The sequence below is a fragment of the Gallus gallus genome, chromosome 11, assembly GCF_016699485.2.
Source record: "Gallus gallus isolate bGalGal1 chromosome 11, bGalGal1.mat.broiler.GRCg7b, whole genome shotgun sequence".
In the NCBI taxonomy this organism is placed as follows: domain Eukaryota; kingdom Metazoa; phylum Chordata; class Aves; order Galliformes; family Phasianidae; genus Gallus; species Gallus gallus.
This window is the reverse complement of record NC_052542.1, coordinates 2,382,786-2,401,881: the sequence shown is the minus strand read 5'-3', so window position 1 is coordinate 2,401,881 and position 19,096 is coordinate 2,382,786. Positions and strand designations below refer to the sequence as shown.

The window sequence follows — 19,096 nt, the reverse complement described above, 5'->3', positions numbered from 1 at the left end:
AGACAGTGAAGACACAGCAAAGCATCAGGAATTGGGTGGTATTTCTGGCCACTGACAAAGGGTAAAAAACAGCTTTCAGAAGAATGCCACAAGTGTTCTTAACGCTTGTTTGTGGCAGGAACATGACCACCAGTGTGGTAGTCATCTGGTGCTTCTGCTCAGCTTGTCACAGCAAGACAGAAGTTCCTTCTAGAGATGTAAAAATGGGAATTTCCAGAACTCAACACAGCTAATCAATCCCCTGAATTGCAGTTTTTGCTGTGATTTTTGAAATGCATACCTTATGAAGCCATGCAGAAGCATCTTTATGAAGAATGAGCTCAGGTTCCCAAAGATTAAGGAGACCTACTTCAATTAAAAGAGATGCATCTGTCTTTGCCACTGGGAAGCGGAGTGCCCTGCCATGAGTCATGCACAGTGAGTCATGAGAAAACAGGAGTTATCCATCTTATCTCAGTGTATTTCATTTTTCAGTCAAATGCTGATTTTAAGTTGGAAGGAGGACTACTTTGAATGTTATTCAGCTGTCACTTTGTGAAATAGTCAATTGTAAACAGTACATGGATCCAATCACAGTTGTAACTCTCCTGAAACTGAACAAATTTTAACCAACGTTGGCAGCTTCTTTCCAAATATCCCAAAACTGAATAGTTAATGTGATGGACACATAGGGAGTTTCAATACCCAAAAATACTCAGCTTTCAGCACATGAAACCATACAAATCTTCTGTAACGCTTCTGCAGTACGGAAGGAATTATAACTGGCCATAAGCCATTTCTAAACCTCTAAAGCAGGAGACAGAATGATGACCAACCAAAAGAACTGCAGGAATGCATTTGGAGAAAACATCAACCAAATAACAAACAAACAAAAAAATATTGCAAAACCTCCTGTAACTTTCTGGTCTAGATATATTTACACTGAATTCATGGGCGGATGAAACAGGGGAATAACAGACAACATAAAAGCTACTGACAATCATTTTGACTTGATGATGAACAAAGGCAAGTAGTATCCATGGCAAGGAATATCCACAGCAATGCTCTCTTTGACGATGTAAGAGATCTTCCCAAGCTCATGTATAAGATGATCAGTATGGGCTGAAAGTCATTCTGCGAGTGTGATGCAGTAGTATTATTTTTCTTCTCAGTAAATGAGATAGCTTGAAATCATCATTATCTTAGAATGGCGACTCTTTTGGACACCAACTGTGCTGGAGCATTCACTGCTGTCACTGGGGCATTTGGGTAAAACAGACGTAGGCATCATGGCAGTTCAGGAGGAAGACATAAGCAGCCCCTCAAGCTGCCAGCACACTTAGACACCAGCATCCCCCTCCAACCATCTGACCCTGCCCCATGGGTGGTCACATTTTCAACACATTTAGGGTTGGTCACATTTTCAATGCTGTCAATAAAACTCTTCAAGTTGTCTTTGAGTGTCTGTAATCATACTCTATTCATGAAAACAATGGAAAAATGCAACTAAACACTGCTGCCATTCCTATTTGCACCAGTGCTCATTAGTTTCCAGATGTAACACCCTTTACCATTCTGCTGGCCTGAAACCACATAGCAAAACCTATGCAGCTTCTCAGACGTGACTTGCCAAAAGTATGTGTGTTGGGCAGGGGTCGCTTTCAAGAGCCATCTGTAGTCTGAGATTCCTAACTCCATTGGGCATCCTGACTCTGAAGTTGTTCAGACAGAGCTCTAGGACACTTGAGACCATCACCCTTCATCACAAGTTCAGCAAGAAAAGATAATGCAGTCCCCATTATGTGACAACAGCTCTGAGAAAGCAGAAATGGAAAAGCTGGAGGTAAATTTAGAAAGGATGGACAGGGCTGCCATGAGGAAGGGCTTCTCTTTCTATGAATCACTTAAAATAAGCAGTCAAAAATCGAGGACCTCTGCATGCTAGGCAGTAAAATCACCAGCAGAACTATATGCATGGCATGTAGAACTGGGACACTGGTGGAGTGTAGGGAGGAGAAGGAAGATAGTTTGAAGAAGGGCTGTCACAAGGAGTAGCCAAAATAAACTCTTTCCACAGACAACTCCACTGCAATTCCTTAATTGCCTTCTGGCAGATCCATGCTGCTGAAGCAGACAGAGCAGATGCATTATGTGCCTTGGCATCTATCATCTATAATTTACTAAATAAGTGAAAGATCAAGCTATGTTACGAAAAACTAAACAGTGAACATTTGGATTCTCTTAGAAGGACTGTCAACCTTCTGAAAAGGATTAAAAAAAAATCTGAGAATACATCGCAGATACTTTTCTAAAAAGCATACAACCACAGGGAAAAAAAAAAGAAAAAAAGAAAAAAGAAAGAAAAACAATACCCAAACAACCAAAAGAAAGCAAAGAGAGCAATACTTAGAAAAATGACCAGTTACAATCAAGCAACAAAAGGAAGGCTCTCCTCTGAGCTGCTGCTTAATGACAGCTCCCCCCCTACTGATGCACACAAGGTTGCACTGCTGGCCATGTCTCCATCCCCAGTACCCTTAGCTGTACTGTACAGTACTCAAAAGAGTGGGGGAGGGAAAGCTCAGCACTCTCAGAATTCAAGTCAGCAAACCCAGGCCAATACAAAACACTACGAACTACATTTGATATAGAATAGACCTTTGGTCACAGAGCCTGAGAGAGCACCCTGTACGATTTGGGTCTGAGGGGCTTCACTTCAGCCAAAGCAGAAGGAGGATCCCCTCATCACTACACAGCACGTCCGTAAGCTGCTGGAAATCAGGAGGGTACATGACTTTCCCTGCACTCCTAGCAGGTGTAGGTATCAGAGTGGGACGTGGTGGCCTCCCTCCAGCCTCAAGGCAGCTTGGTTTGCTGCACAGTTTTCTTGACAAAGCCTACAGATTAGAACCATTTAGCACCCACCTCAGGCAGGACTCCATTCCAAGCTGTACAACCACCCCAACCCTGCACAATTTGGTTAACAATTCCCCATGCACCCTCTTGTCTGAGCTGACTGCAACTGTTTTTATCTTTGCTTAAAAGTTACCACAAAGCTGGAGATTTCAGTATGCAAAACGTAACCAGACTAAAATTACAAGCTGATAAAGGAAAAAGCATGTGAACAGATGAAGCCCTTACAAGCTTTAAGTAGAGACCCGTTAAATTTAAACTTTTGTAGGAAAACTTGAAAAAGGCTTGGAATGCTTCCTTTTAGGCAGCATTGTTTGAAGGCTGGTACAGAGGTTATAAATTTATAATTAATATTGATTGCCTCTTGACCGTATCCCTCTGTTGCTCAGCCCCTTTCTAACCTTCATTGACTGAAATAAGATGCTTATATTACAGTATTCCCTGATTTGCAAGATCGACCTCCTCTGTACAATATGCAGCATTGATTCCGTACAGCACAAATAGTTTTGTAAAAAGTGCTTTGGAATGCATATGTCAGAAAGAACAATCTGCTGGCCAGAAGTTGCGACACAACATGGCCATAGCACTACCAGCCCACGGGTATGGTGCTCACAGCACACAGCCCTGCTGGGCAGCGCACGTCCACACACCAGCCTTAATGCTCGCTCCTCAGTTATGCAGTATGCATCTGGAATACACATATATATCATATAATATATCATATATGTCCACACACCTCAAGATTGCACTATCTACTGCATACAGAGAAGTAAAGGTTTGGATTTCTTCCATGCCTGAATAACTTTATTCATGTTTAGAGTATTTTCATCTCATTTTCTGTCATTTTGGACAGTACATACAATAGGCAGTAATTAAGCTCATTCCAGATTAATTTTTCAGGGGAAAAAAAAACCTCAAGTCAGAATTTGCCAAGAAACAAATAGAAAAAGAAACTGATAAGTATGTTATATTTTTGCTGAAGGAAATTACACTTGATCAGAATACCTACTGCTAAGGCATTTGTTTGCACTGATAGTTCCATATTAAATTTCCTTGTCTTTAAGAAGGGAAAATAACTTCATAGCTTCAAACCTTGGAAGAAAATCAGTCCTACTCCACTTTGCTTCAGTTGTGAACTGTTTGCATTTCTTTAATAAAATCTTGTTTTATTTAAAGAGCTCACAACTTGAGCACCATTCAATGAATACCTCTCATTCCAACTCCTGATTCCCGTCATACACCTGTCAACATGCAGAAATCCATCACAGGGCTGAATATTTAAAATTTGTGACAATTTTTTTTTTGTTACATTTTTGGTGATTTCTATCAAGGGGGATTTCTACTGAAAGAAACAACAAAAAGCTTCAAAACCTTTCGTTCCTCAGCAAAACATGAAGGTTTTTAAAAATGAGAAATTTGTGCAGTTTCCTAAAATGGTTCTGCTTTGCCATTAGTATAATTTATATTTAGCACAAGACCACAAACAGACACGCTGCCGGGCTGCTCTGTGCAGGGAAGAGCAGAGCACTCTGCCTCTCTCCTTGCAGCGTCGCTAAAATAAAAAGCATGGCAGTAATGTGAAAAACACAAAATAGAAAAACAGTACATTTCCAAAATGCCTGTTGAGCAAATTGTGTTGGAAAAATGAGAACGGATCCAGCCCAGCCCCAAATAAAGCAATCCACAGAACACAATCAGTCAAGCACAAGAGTAAGAGTAGAACAAACTGCACTCAGATAACTTTGCTTCCATTTTAAAGCCATGGTTTGCCCGTGCAAAACAAACCTTCACAAAAAGCATCTGCAAACGTAACAGAAATAGCCTCCTCTCATTACCTTGCTGAGAATCCACTGCTTCCTACTTTCTGCTCTGGTGTGCAGCCCCCGCCCGCTGCTCTCCTGGGCTGAGCACGGCTCTGAGCTGCTGCTGCTTCTGGTCTTACCAACTGGGGGCTGCTGAAACCTCCCTAAGTCGTTCTGGACAGCATTGCAAAGTTTGCGCTGTGTTACTATGGTCAGAATGTGGAATAAAAAGCCAAGTTTTTACTGGAAGGTTCAGGCATTTCTAGGCAGCAGCCTCACAGTAATTTCCACAGAACATCTCTTATCGTGACCCCTACTCTGGTTATTCATGTTGAAACCACACCGACAGAAGAACACACTCACACCAGCTCTCTCAGCCAAGAAAAAGGGATAAAGAGATGTGTCTGCCTCACTGCCGTTCCTTCTCCCTTCCACCTCTTATTAGTTTGGCTGAGGGAAACAAAGCACAAATATTTCCAATTCATGTATCTGTTTGATGTGGTGCTTGCTTCAGGACAGCAAAGTCAGCCTGCAGTTGGAAGTCACTAGAGAGGGCAAGTTTGCTATGTAGCTCTGTGGAACTTCATACAATTATTTATTTGTAAATAATCTTCTGTAAATATGCTTTACCTGGGGATAAGGTCCTTCTTCGTGTGCATCATTAAATATTTACTGTCTCACCATTCCAGTGCTTTTGTGAAAAGTGAAAGCCATTAGAATACATTATTAATTTTGAAGGCATTAATTAAAAACACTCACTGACTTCAAAGGCATCTTTGCAAACAGAGGAACTCTGAGTGCAGTGAGGTAGGATTTGTGGTATCTGATGTGACCAACCTACATACACTGGCAGAAAGCAAAGCCATCTTACATTCAAAATTGAAACATGCCAGAAGTATAACAGAACACGTTTCAACTAGGAAAAACCTAAAAACTTGAAGCAAATTGCTTATATCTATTCTCACTCAACAATACAACACCTTACTCGTGTTGGGACAAATGCTGTAACTGGACCAAAACAGCCACTTTCAGAAAAATCAAGCACGAACTACCAGCCACTACCAATCCTTTCCTCACTAAAATACAGACCTGTTGTACTACTGAAGTCATCAACAGGAAGCATACTACATGACAAAATGAGGGCAAACAAGCTTCACAGCATGCTGAAGGGTGAGTTTGTTTTCGGTTTTTTTGTTTTTATGAATAAGAGAGGAAACTTAAAATAGAAAAGTAATTATTCCTAAGTTGCTATTTTTCCCCTTTTCAGAGTCTCACAACCCCAGCTTGGAACGATTTACCACCCCCACTTGAACGATTCAACAAGCTTTGCTGGGATCACTCCTAAGCAAGAATATATAACTTTGTTTTAAAACTCTACAGTGAGACTTAAGAGTAGGATTTTTTTTTTTTCCCCCCTACAGAAAGCTTTATAAATAAGGAATTGAATCTGATCACTTTCAGATGCTGCCAGGCTTTGGACGGATGAATGTTTCCAAAGAGCTGGCATGTCTGTTTAGGATAGGAGTGGGTGGAATACTGCAGGATTCTCCCTCCCTCCCCCACTGAAGCAGAATCTGGTCTCTATTAAGCTGAAATGCCTTAATTCTACAGTAGGAAATCTGCTTTTTACAGACAGTGTCACAATTCCTAAAGTAATCCTTAATGCTGATGAGATCCTGTTCCAAGTCTGGCACTTTCAAGTTGCACTGTCCATGCCATGCTTAACAGGAAGGAAAGATCTGAAGTTTTAGTAAAAGCGAAACACATAACATTACAAAGTCTATGCTGCAGGGAGCTCTGTATGGAGCATAAGAAATCAAAATTCACTCAGCATGCTTAGAATCCACCACTTCTAACTGCCCTATAAAAACCTTCAAGTGCCATCTCTGTGCTGCAACCAAAGAGACAATTGGACCAACTGAAACGGTGTGCAGTATTTTGTAACCGTCAAGCCATGTTTCCAAATTGATCAACATTGTGAGCCTAGGAAAATTCAGGAAAATACAACAAACGTGAATGCAGTTATGCCTTCCTTTCCATTCAGAATTTTATGATGATCACAAGCTCCTCATTTAAGTGCTTTCTAATTAAGGTTCATTTGATCCTGCCTGAATGTTGCATTAGAATACAACTGCTGTGAAAGTCAGGCAAACAATGCCCGACTTGGAAACCTGATTCCTCCAGAGGAATGCATTGTAAGTCTATACCCCAACCCCCAGATTCTGATTTTCATGCAGTCTTGAGACCCAGAGTGGTTATACGCATTAAAACATACACAGTAATATAAAAAAGTGAGGCACACATAACAAAATGTGTTGCAATTACTGAAAAGACATCTGTATTTGACATCACAAATTAACTCTGAATCTGGCAACTTTTTCATTCTGCTTAAACACACTACCAGATATCCATTTGTCCTTTTCTTCCTTTCTGTAGGTGATCTATGCCAGTGCTTCAGAGATGAGACAATGACTATTCTTCTTTCAAGAGAAAAATGAGTACTGGCAGCTAATAACGACATCATTTAATAACAACTGCTTGCTGTCCTATTAAGGAGAGAGACAATTTTCAGAAGTTATTGGATCCAGCTCCTGCAGCTGGCCAGGGACGTTGTTTGCATCTTACTGCCACAAGCTTTGATGTCCCTTATGAAGACCCAGATGCTTGATATTACCTCAATCTCACTGTTAGTTGAAAGTTTCTGTGCATCTTAGCTGCAAATAAGGGGCTTCTACATTTCAAGAATCAAACCCCACAGAACTACAGAAGTTCAAGGAAGTCTTGAACTCAACAAAACTCAACAAAAACCCTAAATTTTAAGCATTTAGTTAGCACAGTAACAGGAATGGGTAAGAAAGGGATAGTAAAGGAAAATAAGTAAAGCTCGATGTAAATTAAGGTAAAAGATGTAAGGCTAGCCTTCAAGTTCCTACAACATAGTTAAAATTAAGGCAAGCTGCCTCAGATCTCTACAAACAGTTTTAAGATTCTACCTTCCTTTTGAAGCCACAGTTTCCAGCTATGATGCAACAGAGACAAAAATGATCCAGGTTGTCTAGATATTCCAAGGATTCAGTGGTACAGATGCCTCAAAGGCAAGGATTTTATCTTTGCACAGCTGACATCTGACCTGGCCAGTGTCAGCAAGAACTCTGGCAATCTCTTCAAACTGATAGGCATTATTCTCTGAATCCCTCTCCCCTTCTCACTGTCATGCTCAGTGTTTTCCATCGTCACTTGGAAGAAAAGTCTGTTTAACTATCTCAACTATCAGTCAGAAGAAAAGCAGCTTAGCAGTATCAAAAGTTCGCTAAAAACCTGAGGAGAAGCAGATTGGTCATGTTTGCTCACACCAAAAGAGGACCGGCAGCAGGCAGGGAAGCAGCTGTCCCCCTCTGCTCTGCCCTTGTGAGGCCCCACCTGCAGTACTGCACTAAAGCCTGGAGCCCTCAGCACAGGAAGGCATGGAGTTGTTGGAGTAGGTCCAGAGGAGGACATGAAGATGACCAAAGGGCTGGAGAACCCTTCCTATGAAGACAGGTTGAGGCAGCTGGGCTTGTTTAGCTTGGGGAACAGAACACTTCAAGGACACCTTACTGTGGCCTTCCAGTACTTGAAGGGAACTTAGAAATAGGAGGGAGACCAGCTTTTTACACTGTCTTACAGCAACAGGACAAGTGGAAACAGTTTTAAATTAAAAGAGGAGAGATTTAGATCAGACATTATGAGGAAATTCTTTATGCAAGGGGTGGTGAGGGCCTGGCCCATGCTGCTCAGCAAAGCTGAGGATGATCCGTTCTTGGAGGTGTCCAAAGCCAGGCTGGATGGGGACCTGGGCAGCCTGGGCTGCCTACAACAGGGAGGTGGTAACTACATGATCTTCAGTGTGCCTTCCAACACAAGCCATCTTTCAATTCAGGTCAGATTGTTCTGATTAAACAGGGAGTAAGAAAGTTAGTAAGGGAGACAAATTCAAACTCCTTCAGTTTCATCCCTTGTCTCTGGTTGACCTACAGTCTGTCTTAACTTGCCAACTCTCCTTATGTATCACTCATCCTCTTACAGCTCCTGTCTTTCTAACATCTTAGAGCAGCTGGTTTCCATTCCTTTTTCTGGCTCCTCTTTTCTTAATCCCAGTAATTTCTGTTCTAATAAAAAAAAGATTTAAGACTGTGGGGCCCTAAAGAAGCAAAGCACAGGGTAGTGAGAACCATATCAGTGAAACGGAGGAGAGGAGTAAGAATCTCCATCATCAAGAACCAGCGAGAGGAAAAGAAAGCACGACCTGTAGAAGAAAGCAGACTGTAGCATGTGATTAAGATCAGTGGTAATATTTTCCATAACGTGGAATAGGAAGCTACAAAATAATCTGCCAGCATTTTCCCAAGCTTCTTCTGTGTTCATGGGAGATGCACAGAGCAAAAGATGCCCCCACATCTGCCAGAGATGTGGCAGCTCTGCAAACAAGTATAGCCTTACAGCTCCAGTACCCACAAAATAAGATCATCTACAGAGAGGAATAAAAGGCTAGAAATCAGAATTCTTGTCAAGACTTCAAACATTTGGAACTGTTTTTTTTTAGAAGAGTTGGAAGCAACACATTTTGTAATTCGTACATGACAAGACTGGACAACAAACAAAATCCACAACATTGTACACACAAATTAATAAAAACAATCTTAAGTTTTGGGAAAGTACTAACCAGTTACTGACAGCAGCTGTGAAACCCTCACCTCCATTTCCTCCCGATGAGACCTGTCTCTGTCTTCGAATTCACGGGTTCTTCTTCGAGCTTCTTCAAAGGCTTGTTGTGCCAATGCATCCTCCTGCTACCAAACCACACGACACAAAGCGACACAAAAGGTTATCCTCATTTCCATCAGATGAAACCTTCTTTTGAATATCAGGGATCGTTTGACAGCAAAGACAAGCATGTCTTATAGAATCAGCTAGATCACAGATCGGTTCTAGCAATTGCTAATTGTAAGGTAAGGAATTACTACCTACCTTCATCAATACAGCAGAGGTAACCGAAGCTACAGTACAGCTACAGCTATTACTTAGATACATTTTCAAAGGAGAACGACTTGTCAGAAGTCATTTTAAATGCTGCAAAATTTTCTGAAAGCTAGGAATTCTCAGAAGTTAGATGAAAGAGGCAATGCATTTTATTTCCTCACAACAGTCATTTGAAAGACAATATTCACAGGTATACTGAGTGAATTTATTAGCATCACAATATATACAATGGTAATTTAATTACTTTTCATTTAAAAATTTACATCCAAGTTACAGACCAATTAAATCCTCAATTTCATCAAAAGCTGCTGAAGGTGCACCAATTTGTAAACCTTACATGTTTCAATAAACTAAATTGAGCTGAAAAATATGAAGCAGTAACTATTCCACCACTGATACGTATACATGCACATACAATGCAGATGAAACCCATAGCTTTTCAACAACTCTGTTGCTTCTTTTTAAGGGTGGATTATGCATGAAAATACACTTAATAAACTAATGCTCAAAATATCAAGACGACAGTAAGGGATAAACAGCATTACTTCTCTCTCCTCATAACTTTCCAGCTATAATTACTGCTAACACTGCTCATCATTCCCATTTACACACACTATTTTCAAGCTGACAGTTCTCCTAAAAGTAAAAACCCTAACCTTGACTGTTGGAGGACAAAAACATGTGAGAAACCAACTAAATGTTAACACACCAAGGGACTAAGCACATAAATTTTTTAATTTCAGTTCAGACATCTTTAGTCTGAGAGAACGTTAAATTGCTTTTTTCGCCCACGGCACAATCACGCTCCCTTGAAGGCACTCTGTGAACTGATGTGAGTGAGTGCCCCTCGTGGCCTAACACAGTTAGAGACAAACAGCTGTCAGTCAATAACTGTGCCCAGGTCCCTGGAAAGCTGCACTCAAAGGCAATCTTTAAAGCTGCCCATAACAGAAGTCTGACTTATTTTTAAAAGCAGAATTCGGCTCTTTATAGTTACCTTAATGTTCACGCAGCACGTAGCAACTGAGGTCTCACAATAAAAGGTAATTTTGTTCTTAGTAATGCAGAAGAGATAAAATGCGAGATAGGTTTGGCTCTCTGATGGCGACAGAGAAGCTGCCTTATTTCTGGTGTACAGCAGCTACAGACATCATCGCTACCCTCTCACTTTTGGGGGGCCAGACTTAAACAAAAACAGATTTTTCAGTGTGAGATTTTTGCATTTTACCACCATTTGAAGTGGTCATGTAACAAAAAGCTAGCATAGCCTCAGCCAGGAGATCTTTTAAACATGGTTGTAAACTAAAAAAAAAAAGCTAAATTCGAATTTCAGAGAAGAATCAGTATGTTGACATTCGGAATGAACACACGCTGACAGCTGAAACACTGGTTTAGTAATGTTGAATGAAAGGGCAAAACAGCATCAGAATGCAATTTTAAGTAAAAATATACATATATATTTAAAAATCCTTCTTTGGCCTTAGAGATGCACTACGAGAGAAACTGAACTTCTCTGAAACTCAAACAACAGGAGTTTAACTATCCTTCTCCAAATGTCAGCCAAATCTGAGAATTACAGCCCAACAAATTTGGAGGTAGGAAACCCAATCATCCATCCACCCTAATTTTACTCAGGACAAATGCTTCTGATAGGAGCCCACTTATGAAAAGAACTAGCAAAACATGAACCATATACAAGAATGGAGCAAAACAGCCCCTCAGCCAGGGAAATAAAACCCACAAAAGAGAGGCTTACTCACACCCACACCTACACACCACAGCAGCCCAGTAGGACAAGCCCTTATAAGAAAACTTCAACTACAGAAGCTACATAGCAAGAATGTTACATTACAGAAGACACACAAAAGTACTGAAGACAAAAACAGTCTTAAAATGAGGCTCCAAGCAAGCAGCAAACTCAGGGATATTGCGATGCTGGATGGAGAAGGCACCCAAGCACCATGTTAGTCCAATTGAAGGCTGAACAAGCAGCTAAACCAAGGCCCCCAGTAACATAAGGCAAGGTTGTTTAGGAGGAAGATATTAATTTGCTGTGAATTAAATAGAATAGTAGCTTAAGTTACAATTGAAGTATTTTATTGTGCATGTGGCTTTCCTTCCTGAGGCGTTTTTTGACCTGTTGAAGGATAGAATTTCAAAACTGCAGCAACAAGGAGAAATATACATATCTGATCTCAGTACTAGTAAGAAGTGGTAAGAGACAGGAAAATGCAAGAGCACTAGATTGGTATACAGCAAGCTTTCCCAAAAACAGCAGGGGTGGTGGGCAGGGGGACAATGAATGTCTCTAAGACTCACATGACAAAAGCAAGAGCACTGCAGGCACTGTGCTGCACAGCTAGGATCACCTGAACCCATTGACACCAGTCTGACGTGGGGATCAATGTCAGCAGTTAGCTCCATTGCCACCAGCAATATTAAAACACGTTTAAGGATGGCAGCAGATGACAGATAAAGGAAAAGGGAAACTAAACAATGCAAAAGACTTAGAGTACTAACAAACACAGACCAGTATAACTGACATATCACCTTTTAAATTCTCATTAATTTTTTTCCTCTAACTAGCGCTTAACATAAACTTAACTGCTGATACTCAGAAGCACAAATTGAAAATAGATTATGCACTTGTAATTGAGTGCATATGTATCTCTGTAGATATGGTACGTAGTATTTCCAGCTCCGCACCCTGAACTTGAAACACAAGAAAGCATTGACACCTGAGAGCATGCATAAATTCCCTCTCAAAAAATAAACAATAAACAACAAATCACATGCTCAGTGCACAAATATCCCCCTGAAGACACCTGTAAAGAATTCTTCCACGTAGTTAAGACAGTATATGTATCAGAAAGCTAAAATAATCCTAGAGCATGTCAAAACACATCATGAAATTTGAAGAGAAGAATGGAACCCAAAGGTCACTTAACCCCCCCTCTTCTTTCAGGAGCTATCCAGTTTTGGAGAAGAGTGACACTGTCAGCTCCTGAGCACACAGCCCAGTCAGCCTCCTCTCAGCTCAGTCACACGACTTAGCATCACGTACCAAACATAACAGGCATGGACCAAGGCATCTTTTCTTGCACAATCCTCAGGGGACTATATCTGACCGTAATGTGCAAGTCAGAGGAGTTCTAATCCATGGCGTTACAAAAGTTACTGGCTTTTTTTAAAAAAAAAAAAAAGAAAACACTGCTGTAACAGGAGCCTAGCTGTCCCAAATGCTGACTCTCAGGCCTGGAAGAAGTGAGTGTGCAGCTAACAGCACCATTCAAGGAAAACTTTGGATCTGTGGCTTTTCTTGCAGATAAAAAAAAAAGGTGGAAGGACTATTCTCAGATTAGACTGCCACTGATACTTGGTATCTTGAAGAAAGCACACAGAGCTGTGACTATTTCAAAGACACTGTTTTGACACACAGTATTTGTATTTAAGGCAGAACACAGTCAGAAGAATATGATCTAATGTACAAATTGGTTTCTTAAGTCTGAGGGAGGCGAGGCTCCACAAAGTTTGCAATTACACATCTCCACACAAAGTCTGATTTGAATACTTCCAGCTCTTGAACGGAGACGAATTAATCAATATGTCCTCCAGTTCTGCACACGTGCAGTACAGAAGTGCTCCTTGCATTTAAGTAGAATGTAAAGGTCCCTACTTATTAAGGAGTGGCCAATTGTGGCTATGACTAAAAGGGAAACCCCGACAATGGCTGAGAAGGAGATGCACAGAGTGGAACAGACAAGGCCTGTCTTAAGTCTGACTAAATTGGGGAACTCTACGGCTGCATAAGTGAAGCTTATGTAAGTAACATGCACTTAAAAATTGATTTCCTGAGTCTACTTCTGTTCTTGTGCACAACCAAAGATTCAACTGCTAGAAAAAGTTACTTCAGCAGTAGGAAGCAAGTTTCTCAAAAGCTGCCATACCTTAACAAAGCTACCTACCACTGTTACCAAGAAAGAAGCCCTATTCATTGTACTCTTCCTCCACCCTGCGCCTCTCTTGTTTTTTCCCCTCTCTGTCATGTAACAAAACAAAAAGGCTACTTTGACAAAAAAAGAAACAAAAAAATGTAATCAGCTAGAAAAGACTTGCCAGTTAAGTTGTTTCAAGTTACACTAATAGCTTCTCAAATACTTCCAGATTTATTACTCTGTAGCATACTAACAGTCCCAAGAATCATCATTCCTGCTCCCAACACTTTGTTCTAATTACAACCCCAGTTTAGCTACAACCATCTATTTCTGAACTTCCGTACTGTCAGTTTTCTTTGCAATCTGTACACTAAGTGAAAGCTGAAAGCATACAAATTAGGACATGTAATTGTTACATGACTGCATGTTTTCCCCCAAGAGGAGGAACAACTAAGGCACAGTAGCTTAGGCAGGCTGTCTTACCTGTGCTCTCTCTTCATCAAATTCCAGGCAGCCCATACCATCCAGTCTCTGTAGATCTATCCAGCCTTTCCAGATTACACAGACACCATTAAGAATCATAGGTGCCTTCAAGTACACCTGAAATAAAAGCAAAACATTTGCTATAAACTTAAAAGCATTACACACATGCCTGCGCAATGAAAATAGCCATACAGGAAGCTTCTGTCTATATTCTTAGAACATCTAAGCCAACTGGCAACATGAAACTCCACTTAACAGCTTCTCCTGCCTCCTTTCCAAGAACTCATTTTAATCAAATGAATGCTGTAACTCCTGACTGCAATACTGGATGGAATAAATTCGAGCTGTGTTGTCATTCTATAAAGTGGCATGCACCAGGATTTGGTTAGAATTCTATTACTGCTTTCAAATTGAAGTAACCGCTTCTCTTGTCAGCTTACCTTTGTGCCACAAGGAGAGTGGCATGCTGCCAGACAGGGAAGATTCTTCACAGCATGTTTAAATGGTTAAATGAGTATGCTTTCCTCCTCCCAGAAACCACTGCATTTTACTCCACATCTGAGTTTTTTCAATCAGGACCAAGTACCAGTTTCAGCACTCAACTTTCCAAGCCAAAATTCAGTGAAATCCATTGTATGTGCACACCATGCCGAAAATAATAGTCCTCCCTTCTGTACGCCAGCATTTGTGAAAGGCATTTCAAATGCACCAACACCAGATGATCAAAACCCACCTCTGGCTTCAATTTGCGCAGTGCCCTGAACAGTAGCAAGAACAGTGCACAAGCAAAATGCCCTACTATATAACAGAAGGTGATACAGTGATTTAAAATAGAAGCATTTCCCCTTCTAAAGACCAGAGATTATCTCCACACAGGAAATTCAAAAAGAAGCAAAGACAACACTAAACAACTTTAACATCCTCCATTTAATAAGATCAGTCTTACACAAAGAATAAAAAATAAACCAAAAGCAACTCACATAGCTAAATTATCCAAATCATGGGGGGAAAAAAAAAACAATATAAAAAAAAAAAAAAATCAGCCTCTCGTAGTTATTTCAGCCTACTTGACAAGTCATACCACTCACGAAACAGAAGTTTAAAGTCCATGCTGAATTACCAGAGAGGCAAACCATGCACACAGGCCAGCACCCGTTCCGGATGTAAGGGCTGCCTAGACATTCAAAATAGTAGTCTTCAGAAAGGGCCCAGCTAGCCAGGGGAAATTTCACACAGTGCCTCCCCTAATCACTCTAGATTCATGCTTTGGCAAGCCCTCAGCAGCAAGCTGTAACTGATGTTTGGGGCTATGGGGCACTTCAAAGCATGCTGACTGCACCTGCCTGCTCAGCTCCATGCCAGGCAGCTCAGGTCACTGCGCAGAAAGAGGGAGGGCCAAGTGTTACAGGCTGTACAGAGGGAAGGTATGGCTTCCTCATGCAAAGCTGTGCTAACAGAACTAAGCAGCTAACAACACGAATACAAATGGAAGAAAGGCAACAGAAAAAGCAACACAAATCCAACTGACAAACAAGTAATGTTACTTGCAAAAGAAATTGAGGTTTGCTCACTGAGCTTAGTTTTTACAACTTGTCATATCTCAGTATAAACCAATATACACTAGAAGTTTCAATTAACACGAAGTACAGTAGCTTGATAATGATTAATCATTTCAGTCATACCAGACACAACATAACTCCCTTCCGGCAGTCTTCACTCATTCATCCCACAGGAAATAAATGATGTGCATACCATAAATTTAAGTGATACGTTTAATTGGTTCAGAAGTGGAAAATAGACAGTTAAAGAGGCCATTAGAATCGAGTGTCATTCCCTTCCAAGAAGGAAGAATCATTCGAAGAGGAAAAAGCACCCTAAACCTGACAAGGGATCTGTAAAGTTGTCATGACAGTTTTTTACCCCAACCCCCACTATCAGCAGAAGTCAAGGGACAGAAGGATGAAGCTCAGCCCTGCTGAAAAGCACCTGGGGGTACTGGTGGGCAGCAGCTGGACGTGAGCCAGCAGTGTGCCCTCACACCCAGGAAGCCAACTGTACCCTGGGCTGCATCCAAAGCAGAGCGGCCAGCAGGGCAGGGAGGGGATGCGCCCCTCTGCTCTGTGCTGTTACACCTCACCTGGAGCACTGTGTCCAGATGGGAGTGCTCAGTACAGAAAGACACAGACCTGTTAAGAGTGCATCCAGAAGAGGGCCACAAAAACGACCCAAGGGATGGATCACCTCCCTACAGGGACATGCTGAGAGCTGGTGCTACGCAGCATGGAGAAGGGAAGGCTGCGAGGAGACCTGAGAGCAGCCTGTCAGTATCTAAAGGGGTTGTAAAAAAGAAGGGGACAACTCTTCAACAGAGTCTGCTGTGACAGGACAAGGGGAAATGGCTTCAAACTAAAAGAGGGGAGATTCAGATCGGAGATAAGGAAGAAATTCTTTATGCTCAGGACGGTGAGGCGGGGCACAGGCTGCACAGAGAGGCGGTGCTGCCCTATCCCTGCAGGCAGCCAAGGTCAGGGAACGGGGCTCTGAGCACTGCTGGAGCTGTAGGTGTCCCTGCTCAGTGCAGGGAGTGGGAGCAGAGGATCTTTAAACAATTCTGTGACAAAGAGCAGTCCATCTGTACTCTGGTACTAGTTACCTTTTGCAAAAACAAAGAAGTATTTGCTGATCTTCACTTAGGGTTTACCTTTCACTTAAGTTCTCCAATCCTTTGGCCCAACAAATAGCTAGGAAATCAAGAGTTACCTAGGACTTTCCATAGACTGCAAAACTTAGCTTTTCAAGATTGCCAGAATGCATGATTGTTTTCTTGCCTTTTTTTTTTTTTTAATGTTTGCTTGCTAATCTTCCTAGGAACCTTATGCTGACACTGACTGCCACAGAGTCCCACAATTATCAAAGTTGGAAAAGACCTCCAAGATCATCTAGTCCAACCATGTTTCAGCAGTGGTTGTTCAGTGCCTTGGTCCCTGCAGCTGCCAGTGCACGACATGCCAGCTGTAGGTAGCTCAATGCGCACAGCAGGAAGGTAAGATGCAGCTGCTGAGGGTCTGGTACTTTAAAAACAATGCCTTAAGTTAAGCATCACCTGGAAGGCTGAGCAATGCTGGAAATGCTGTCAGAGTCATCAGAAGTCAAGGGGGAAGAAAGGGAAACAAGTTAGCAGAACTGATGTGATTGCCGATGCCTACTATCAGCTCCAGACACACAGACCAGCAGCTGAGCTGATAAAGCAGCTCATGAAGCACCAGAACGCAGCCTGACCCTTCACGATATGGCGTAAGGTACTCAGTGCTCCTCAATCAGAGCCTTTCAACCACTGGTTTCAGCAGACTTTCATTCCTACCAGCACCAAAACCCAGATAACAAACATTTTTCACTCCAAAAGGGTGAATTTCTTAACAAGCCATGTGAGTTTTGAAGTTACCATATAATCATTGAAATTTAGTATAATTCACATTGAAAGCCACAAGTGCTTATGCAGGAACTTTTCTCTCATTAATACACACAATAAAGCAAACTGGCACTTTTTCCTTTATTGTAGGGAAAGGAATTTAGACTCCTTTTCCCCTCTTCTCTTTCTGAGGAATGGAAACCACCTAAGACTGGAGCCAAAACCGTTTAACCACATATTTCCTTCTTTTCAGATAAAGCCATGCTGGTTCCCTTTCAACTTCCGAACTTAACAGAATATTAATATACTACTGCCCTTGTCTATGATCACATGATGCTAGCACACCCCAAAAGCCAGCACAAAGTTATCTTTTAAGAACTTTCAGAATTATCTATTTTGAAAATTGCCTTAGGACAACCACAGTAGGACAGCAAAGGAAAAAGCCACCTGATTTCTATAAAGACCCTGATTTTTCCCTTAATATTACTGAGCTACAAAACTTAGATTAAAACCAGATAAAAGGATGACTTTGTTAGAATAACTCTTTCAAGGTTTTGTTGCTAACCCCAGATTATAAGATTATATAAATGCAGTTAAACCATCCTCAACCCATCTGGTGCTTTCCCTAGCATCATTCAGAAGTCAGATTTGTGAGAAGCCGCCTACTACATTTTGAGCCATAGGTAAACTGCCACACATTGACATCTGTACTTCTTACTAGTTTATGCCAGCTGAATTTTTTATTCAGGTGGCTGTTATGCAAATCTTCATTTCACTTCAAACCAGATTTTCCACTTCCAACTCCCACTATAAATCACTGTAACGTTACAAAAATATATATTCTAACAAGAAAAGCAGACATGCTACTTTCATGTCAAAAACAGGTTCTCAGTGTTAGAGCAAGCACACTGCTTGCTGACTGAGCAACCAGCAAGAGTAAACACACTTATCTCCTGGCACATTATCTGGCCTGAGGATGAATGACACCACACACACCTCAAGAAGATGGCACGCTGCTCTGCAGGGCTCAAAGCAGCTGAGTCGTGTCTGTGCTTTCCTGACCCACCAGCAGCCCTCTGTGCCACACCTTCATGCACAATATCTCACTTTCCATACTCTTTGAACTATTCAGCATTATTCTTCTTTATCTGCATTTAAATAAGGTACCCTCTCCTCCAATTCTGACTGAGTTAGCTTTGTTGTTAAAAAAAAAAAAGCAGGGGCTTGGCTTATGTCACACTATTAGTTTGTATTTTAGAAGACAGACTTGATTTGAATATAGTGAAGCAGACAAAAAAAAAAAGAAAGAAAAAGAAAAAAAATGCTGTTTTAGTTGACCTCAGTTTCACATCCTATTTTTGTCCTCTAGTAAATCCTTATCTCACAACAGCAGGGTACTGAAGTGATGCGATGCAGATACGCTATCTGAATGCCCCATCCACACATCCTGCAGTTAAGAAGCGCTCCTTCTCCCTACAGCAACCAAGCCATTTCCTCCCCCAGAGGTGCATGCAGCTCTCACTGCCAGCTGACATGCAATTCCAGCAGCCACAGCC

General features: G+C 41.4%; 1 protein-coding gene across 4 annotated transcripts in view; it reads right to left on the bottom strand.

Annotated features, from left to right (window-relative positions):
* The window catches only part of CBFB (core-binding factor beta subunit), a 42,503-nt gene that overhangs the window by 5,762 nt on the left and 17,645 nt on the right, over window positions 1-19,096 (bottom strand). For 2 of the 4 annotated variants that reach the window (XM_046899379.1, NM_204570.4), the window contains exons 4-5: window positions 14,132-14,248; window positions 9,397-9,523 (exon numbers count right to left, since the gene is read on the bottom strand). In XM_046899379.1, coding sequence (XP_046755335.1) covers window positions 9,397-9,523; window positions 14,132-14,248 — 244 coding nt within the window. The remainder of the gene's footprint in view (window positions 1-9,396; window positions 9,524-14,131; window positions 14,249-19,096) is intronic. The other 2 variants (XM_046899378.1, NM_001389362.2) reach the window with 1 other exon arrangement.